At 34.4% G+C, this 9012-nt stretch overlaps 1 protein-coding gene across 3 annotated transcripts in view; it reads right to left on the reverse strand.

Moving 5' to 3' along the window:
* The window catches only part of LOC117117457, a 19198-nt gene extending 10987 nt beyond the window's left edge, over positions 1-8211 (reverse strand). For all 3 annotated transcript variants that reach the window (XM_033261758.1, XM_033261757.1, XM_033261756.1), the window contains exon 1: positions 8050-8211. In XM_033261758.1, the coding sequence (XP_033117649.1) occupies positions 8050-8068 (19 nt within the window). In that variant the 5' untranslated portion in view covers positions 8069-8211. The remainder of the gene's footprint in view (positions 1-8049) is intronic.
* Positions 8212-9012: the final 801 nt, after the last annotated feature.

A 9012-nucleotide genomic window follows, 5' to 3' on the forward strand; every position in this document is an offset into this window, starting at 1 on the left:
TTTTAAATATGTTAGGTTACTGTAATATATTGTTTTTAATATATTTATATTGTTGCCATATATTTATTTTATATTTATATTTATTATTACCAGTATTAACAATAATAATTTTTAACATGTATAACGACTAATGAAAAATGCATATTTATTACACTAGACCTGATCATAAGTAACTATCACGAGTCCAGCTGCAGGCCGATTCAAGAGTCCCCACTTGCTAGACATTTTATTAACTGAACTGTAAAATGTAGTAGTAGTAGGGCGTAGGCCTAAGCCTAACTGTGCCTGATACACTAGATAGGTCGTTTAGCCAGATATGTTTACCTACCTAGCCTAGGCATCCCTAGCTTCATTAGCAATAGTCCTACTACTTACCTAGCTACAACATGTTCTTTTTTAACTTATATGTATAAACATGGCTGCTGAAATGACCGTAGTAGAACCAATAACTCCCTCGTAGAATCTAGCACTAGCTACCTAACCTAAGTAGGCTAGGCCTAGTCGTATCTCATGAATAGGCTCTCCTCTCCTTGGAATGCCATTCTTGAAGTGCTGAATATTCTGAGATTCTGTATAAATTACATCTTGGCCTATTGTATAAGTTTATAATTAAGCCAGACTGCTACTAGTTCGTTATGTATGGTAAACTAGGCTTAGTCGTAGTTCTAGCGAGGGCCTGAGTCGACGACGTACATGAATAATTGTCGCTCCACTGGCGGGCCAATGATAAATCAGAATAGTAGGCCTAGCTGTAAAACGGAAACTTTGGAAAAAGACTTGAAATGAAACGTCAAAACAAATTTTCATTTAGTAATAATACTATCTAATATTAACACACATGTAAATAAGTAGCTCACCTAGGCCTAAAATTGTCAAATTTAGTGAAATCAAACATGGTCTACATACAAAGAACATAATTTTGTTTGTCATCGCACATAAAAAAAAAAAAAAAAAAAAAAACGTGGAGGCAGATACCTAACATAACATGGAACTAAAACATTCGTAACGTCCTGCATTCGTAAACTTTCGTATTTTCTCGGAAATATTCGTAAGATTAATTATGAGCGTTGATTGGTAGTCGGCTCGTGATCAAAGGTGTCGACTGGTACCGAGATTCACAGTCACTTACCTCGGCAAACCATTCGATGACATAGTAGCTACTTTCAGTAGCCACAAAAATTAGTGGACTGTGAGGAATAGGCAAATAATATTGGGGTTACAGTGATGACGTTACGATTGACTTATAATGTTGATTTTTTTTTAGGTTCGTGTGCAAAAAAAATGTTCTCGTCACCGCGAAGACCTCGCGCACCGCGATAAAAAAAAAATGAATTGTAATTGAAAATTACTTTCGTAAAACAAGCTTAATTTGAACCCGAAGAAAGTTACTTCAAATTCAATATTAAATATGAACAATTAAGGAATTCATTTAATCAATGCATAAACATAACAAACTGAACGTTTAATCAAGGAGGTATAAAATAATTTATTTTTTATTTTTATACCTCCTTGGTTTAATAGGAATATTCTAGACCTCTTTTAAAGACTCAAATTTAGATGTTGGTCTATGGCCAGGCAGGAGGCCGCCCGGGCCTCCTCCTACTACTACTAGGCTGTAGCCTAGCCTATAGTTATGAAGTCATCGCACGATTTTACCTGTCTGCAAGCACATCCTGCTAATCTCAATCGTCGTCCGATGGCCAACAAGCTAACCACTAGCATCTGATATTTTGCTGTTATGTAAATATTCACGCATTCTTGTAATGAGCCATTTTCTTTCGACGATTATATTTCTAACCACCATGCGTGATGTCCTTATATAATCTTTTTTCATTCAAAAAGTGCCTTTTGAATTTAAAAATTTTCCATAAGAACCCCTCGATTTTCATCTATTTCCATAAGCGCCACCTCAATTTCCATTCTGTTTTCATAAGCGCCCCGTTTAAATAAGCGCCCCGTTTGAATAAGCGCCCCTCAGAAATTGTAAAAAATATTTTAAGCGCCCGGGCGCTTATTCGCGCGAGTACGGTAAATGTAAATACGCACACGTATACTGATCTTATCACTATAGCAACCGATGACTGCTGCTACAGCAGTTAGTTATAAAAAACTAAAATTAAAAGAACGCGATTGACTTAATAAGCAATTAGTAGAGCATGCATCGTACACTAAATGGAAAATTATTATACTTAGGTTAGATTTAATGCATTCAAAAATTTCAAGCATGAAATTTTTTCAAGCATTTAAATCTAACCTTCGTATAATAATTTTCCTAAACATTTTTCTCCTGTGTAGATACCAGAGTCCGTTTTAATGTCGCAGGCACAACAAGTTTTATGCAGGTGCGAATCATGAATTTTTGCTCATAGTCATAAGCATGCGCAGTAAGGAACTTCGTAGTTAACTGTTAATTATTGAACTGCCCATGCATGTAATGAAAAAAAATCGCTCAAAAATAAATTATTTTCCTGGTAAATTTTCAGTCATTGTTGCGAAAGGATTTGCTAAAGAAGTGGAGACGATTCACATGAGCCAAAATGCGTTACTTAATCTCATAATTTTAGGCACACAGGAAAACGTTAGAATTAATAGGAATAATGACCCAAGCGTTTTTTAGACGAATAGGAATTTCACCTAGTTTGACAGTGTTAGCAAGTGTCAGCTTTTCCTGAGTAGTTAACTCAGAACTATATATTGTGGTGTTGAGTATTATTTGACTTGAGGAGAGCGCGACTGATGGGAAATAAATAATTATAAGTTGACAGGCTCGGGGTGCATGAACCCATCGGGAAATTCTAGACCTTGTTGGGGAATTAAGCCTATATTATTTTTGGAACACTAATGTTTGAAAACGTATTTTTAAAGTCTAAGAGTGCCATTTCCGGACATCTTATGTGTTTATTTTTAAAAAAATTGCTTACATCAGCCCCAAACATGGTGGGGCTGTGGTAGTGGTCCTTTTTTGGTGCTCGGGATATTTAATGGTACAGTAGAACTGGGGTGCAAGTTTGTTTGGAGTCCACCTCTTCTCTATTCGATATTCCACTGCATAACACCCTTATTTTTAAAAGACAAGGCTTACTGCTGTCTCTTATACACATCTAGATTCTAGTGGAAAGAAACGACGGCCGCACGAGTACGAGGGCACATAGCGCCGGCAAGTAAACAATAAGGAAGGAAAATAATACACTGTATCTATTTCGAATTACTGTACTGTCTGAGTGTTTATTCACATTTGAAATAAAAAATTAGTTTTTATTTTGTTTTAGTACGACTAGGCATATCATAGGTTTATGTGAAGGCCTACTTTGTTGGCCTAATCGAGTTCTACTTGCAGCCCTGCCAATTTTCCATTGTAGTACAGGCCAGACTTAAGCCTAACACCAGCGGAAATTTTTGCCTTTTTTGAGGGGATACGGCCGCACCCCCAAGCCTACGCCCCGGTATTCAGAGAATATCACTATTAAGAGGACACTTTCGAAACGAGGAGAAATACGGTACATCATTCACCACGACCAAATCTTATTAAAGGACACCCCAATAAGGAGGATGGAGACAACCTTCATAACAAGTTACTTTCGGAGTGTGCCAAATAGCCAAAGAAACACTTATTAACTCCTATTAAGATGATTTTGACTACATTTATGTTGATTTGATATCATAAACTGTATTTTAATTACAAATTGTTAAAAATTAGTTCAATTAACATTGTAAAGAATACAGTAGAACCTATCTTTTTTGGAAACCCCTATTCAGGGGACACTTTTCCGTTAAACGAGGGGAAGTATATTTCAGATCTAGAGTGTGGCAAATGGCCAAATAACCCTTATTAATGGAACACTTTTTTTTAATTATAGTATCACAATTCAGCTTCAGCAGTCTCAAAATAAGATAAATTCATTCAACTTTATATTTTTTCACTTTTTGAGCAATAAACCAGAATTGTTTCTCTTGAATACTTAGAGTGAGCATCGTTAGGCCTACTGACCCTTAACCATGGAGATTTCTTTCTAATTTTAATCCATATCATAACATACTGTACACCTTTAATTCTAAGTTGTTGTCTATTCATAGACCAGGGTTGAAAAACATAATGAAAAGGCTGTCATCTCCACTGGCCAGGATCAATCCTAGGAGGACGATGGTTTTCTATTCAGGGGGCACCTCTATAAAGAAGACACTTGTTATTCCCAAAGGTGTCCCCTTAATAGGGGTTCTACTGTGGAATGTTACGTGCCATCCCTCTTAATGTTTTCGTAAATACGGTAGCTAACCAATAGACTCAGGGACACCTCTATTTGGTATATGGGACACTTTTGTGGTCCCAAATCTGTCCTTTTACTATAGGGTTCTACTGTGAAGCCTTGCCTAATGTGTAAGCCTATCTTGATTCGGTAGATGTAGTGTTGGTGGTGGCGGCGGCGGCGGTTGTGGTGACCATGAAACTGGCAAAAAGAAAACATATGCGTTTAATTATAATATTGTATACTTACCACAAATGTAGGTAAGAATGGCCCCGGAAAAAATGACCCCAGAAAAAATGGCCCCGGAAAAAATGGCCCTGGAAAAAATGGCCCCGGTAAAAATGGCCCCATAAGACATGGTAGGTAAAAATGGCCCCGATGAAAAATTCGGTAATAGAAATGATATATTTTTTTTTTAATCTTCATATATTTTAATACTGTATAAGCAAGAATTGAATCAAGAAATAAAAAATGGCCCTCAATTATAAAATTCAAGAAAAAAAAATTAATAATAATAATAATATTGGCAATAAATGGTTACAATACTGTAACTTACAAAGCAACTTTTAAAAAATAGTAACGTTGCATGCGTTAAAAAAGATGCTGTTAAATTAGTATTAGAAACTTTTAGTAGGAATACATATATACAGTAAAGTAAAATGTACAATAGTCAGCGAGTTCGTCAAACAAGGTTTAAAAAAAGTCTCGCCTTGGGTAGCATCTTTTTAAAGAAATAATTAATTTCATTTAAAAAAACAAAAGTTTACTGATTGATTAAATAATTATATTTTAAATAAGAAATGATTATGCGCAGTTAAGGCATCATAGGACAACATTTAAAAGATCATTATATTAGTGCTACTGAAACTGTTAATTATTTCAAGGTTTTATCTAAGTGCAAATCCGAGTTTGATTGCTTAATTAAACAAATGCTTTGGATCAAAGAACTGAAACCTACACATAACAAACAAACTGATTCAGTCGAAGCCAAACTGTTTATCTAGTTAATCTGCTAAGAAGGGCTAATTATTGCTTAGCTTCACTGTGGCTCCACACAGTAGGCCTTATTGATATGTAAATTAATTACTTATTCCTTGTCACTGCTTGGTATTTTTGTTTTTAGTTTTTTCAAGTTACTTGATCTTGAGAATGGTTCCATGATGGACCCGAAACGTCGATCTTTCTTGTCATTAAATTTTGTTTTGAGATTATGTTCTTAATTGATTTAATAAATAAAAGCCACAAATAATAATTTGATTTACTAAATTTCATTATGCAAAAATAGTTATGCTTTAACATAGATTAAAAATATGTTTTGCCTTACTTATTTTTAATCTATGGTCTTTTTAATTAATTTTCTATTTTTTTATTGGAAATTCCGTAGTGCAGAGTAAATTTATCAAAACCCATTAGGTTTACAGTAATATGAAAAAAAAATTTAGACTTATTAGCCTAAAAATGTTAGGCCTAGCCCGGCTAGCTATTATAAATAATAGATAGGCCTTTCTTCTACCTCTGTCTCTTATACACATCTTTGAATCAAGAAAATCAGTTTTAATACAGAATTTGATTATTGGGGCCATTTTTACCTACCTGTCATATGGGGCCATTTTTACCGGGGCCATTTTTTCCGGGGCCTTTATTTCCGGGACCATTTTTTCCGGGGCCATTTTTTCCGGGGCAATTTTTTCCGGGGCCATTCTTACCGTACACCACTTACCACATACCGTCCACATCATATGCATTGGATACAGAAGAACCAGCATAGGCTTAAGTATATTGTATTCCTAACTCGAATCCTAATCCAAAACATAACGTTTAATGATTCGATACAAATAGGCCTACAGCGATATGAGGAAGAAATAGAAAACGTTTATCTCTGCTGCCAGTGTTCAGTAATCCAAAAAGAATTGGTTCATTTGTCAATGCTTTTGAACTGTACCATTGTGTTCCGTAATGCTTGGTTGCAGGCATTAAATAGCAAATACGTTGGTACATACGCCTTTCTTTGGATTTTGTGTGAATGCCTTATAAGGTTCAAATCCAAAGCATTTCTTTTAAATTAAGCAATCAAACTTGGATTTGCACTTGGATAAAACCTTGAAATAATTAACAGTTTCAGTAGCACTAATATAATGATCTTTTAAATGTCCTATGTTACCTTTACTGTGCACAATCATTTCTTATTTTAAAATATAATTATTTAATCAATCAGTAACATGTTACGCCTTACTTTTAAAATATAATTATTTAATCAATCAGTAACATGTGTTTTTTTTAATGAAATTAATGATTTTCTTTAAAAAGATGCTACCCAAGGCGAGACTTTTTTTATACCTTGTTTGACAAACTCGCTGAATATTGTACATTTTACTGTACTGTTTTTCCGTTTTAAAATGTTTGTGCTCGTTAGCAATTTAGATTTATTGTTGATGTTATCCATGACAGTAATACGTACCGCAAAATTCCAGGCCTCTGAAAGTCCCCATAGTTGGTATTCGCCACGTTATTGGAAATTTTTATTTCAAATTTCGCGAAAATGGTTTTATAACATTCCCTGCAAGTTCATCGTTCAAAACTCGTGCCGAATCAATGTTTTAGAGCCTCCCATCAGAGCCATTAATAATAATAATAATAATATTAAATATAGTAATAATATCTAATAATATTAATAATTTTAAAAAATACTTAGACCTACTCCCAGAGCTACTCATAGGAGCTAAAAACTAATTTATTTTAGTTCTCAAATATGCATATTCTTTATGTTGATTTATTAATTAAATTTTTGCTACAGGGTACTTTACAGCATTTATTTATTTATTTGGGCCATTTTTTATTTCTTGATTCAATTCTTGCTTATACAGTATTTAAATATTTGAAGATTAAAAAAAATATATATCATTTCTATTACCGAATTTTTCATTGGGGCCATTTTTACCTACCTGTCATATAAGGGCCATTTTTACCGGGGCCAATTTTTCCGGGGCCATTTTTTCCGGGCCATTTTTTCCAGGGCCATATTTTCGGGGCCCATTCTTACCTACATTCCAATCCGATTTATCTGTAGATGCAGTAAGTAAGTAAGTAACTCTATTGCTTCTCTTTTATAACAGAGGCACAGCCGTAAAATACCCTAAAGTTTATGTTAAATTAAAATAATAACAAAGGAAATACCTTTACAAATGTTTGCTTTTTTTATATATATTTTTATTTAATACAAGCAAATTTACATTTTATTATATTTACAACAGACATTTGAACTAATGAAAAAGTGTTAGCACTAATTTATTAAATTATTATACACTAAATTAATAAATTAAAAGAAAACAATAGAATTTCATTCTTCAGAGACTTGCTTCCATAATATGTTATGTACAAACTATCAATTACATTATTAGGAATTGAGTAGAACCCCTCTTTTTTGGAAACCTCTATTCAGGGGACACTTTTCCGTTAAACGAGGGGAAGTATATTTCAGATCTGAAGTGTGGCAAAATAATGGCCAGATACCCCCTATTAATGGAACACTTTTTATTGTATTGTATCACAATTCAACTTCAGCAGTCTCAGGGACTTCAGCAGACTCATGGACACCTCTATTTAGTATAGGGGACACTTTTGTGGTCCCAAATGTGTCCTTTTACTATAGGGTTCTCTACTGTGAAACCTTGTTGCCTAATGTGTAAGCCTATCTTGATTCGGTAGATGTAGTATTGGTAGTGTTGGCAGCGGCGGTGGTTGTGGTGATAGCAGTTGGCCAAATGACCAGGAAACTGGCAAATTAATTATAATATTGTATACTTACTCACACATACCGTCCACATAATATTTGCATTGGATACAGAAGAACCAGCATAAACTTAAGTATATTGTATTCCTAACTCTCATCCTAATCCAAAACATAACGTCTAATGATTCGATACAAATACAGCGATATGAGGAAGAAGAAATAGAAAATACGCTTATTTCTGCTGCCAGTGTTCAGTAATCCAAAAAGAATTGGTTCATTTGTCAATGCTTTTGAACTGTACCATTGTGTTCCGTAATGCTTGGTTGCAGGTATTAAATAGCAAATACGACTGTACATACGCCTTTCTTTGGATTTTGTGTGAATGCCTTATAAGGTTTCAGGAAACTAGGTTTGATTTTACTCTTAAAGCTTTATCATAATTTAGTAGGTATAAATATAATGTCTAAACGAAACTCTCGGCGTGATTCTATATGCTGTTAGTCATTATAACGAACGTAATGTAACACTGAAACCATTGTTAGTATTTACAGTCACTTCTAGTGGATAAACTACCTGTAATATCTTAAGGTTACTCTGTTATTTAATTGATTGCAATACGAAGATCCTGTTGGTTTTATCAAGGAAATAGATAAATATTCTTAAAAATTCAATAATAGTTACTCAAATACGAAGGTGGTCAATGAAACGTGGTCATGCAGGCTAAATTGTAGATTATAGTAGAATGCTAGTATAGGCGAGTAGTATAAGGCAACTCGACAGTAGACCATTTTAATATAAGCCAGTTTATACAACTCAGTTATAGGCCCTTTAACGCCAAGGAGAGAAATAACATATTTTGTCGGGGAGAGAAAAACATCACAATTATGAAATTTTGTTTATATCTTTTACATTTCTAAATTGTCACAGCTTCCTGGGGCTTTGCTTCTGAACCTCTTCCAGTCTCTGACAACGGGCCTAATGGATCCTTTCCGCTAAGCCCCCTCCCCCATCCCCTTGGATATTGTTGCTAAGGTCCCA

Source organism: Anneissia japonica, unplaced genomic scaffold (assembly GCF_011630105.1).
Source record: "Anneissia japonica isolate Jap-2015-1 unplaced genomic scaffold, ASM1163010v1 scaffold287792_len130959_cov153, whole genome shotgun sequence".
Lineage (NCBI taxonomy): Eukaryota > Metazoa > Echinodermata > Crinoidea > Comatulida > Comatulidae > Anneissia > Anneissia japonica.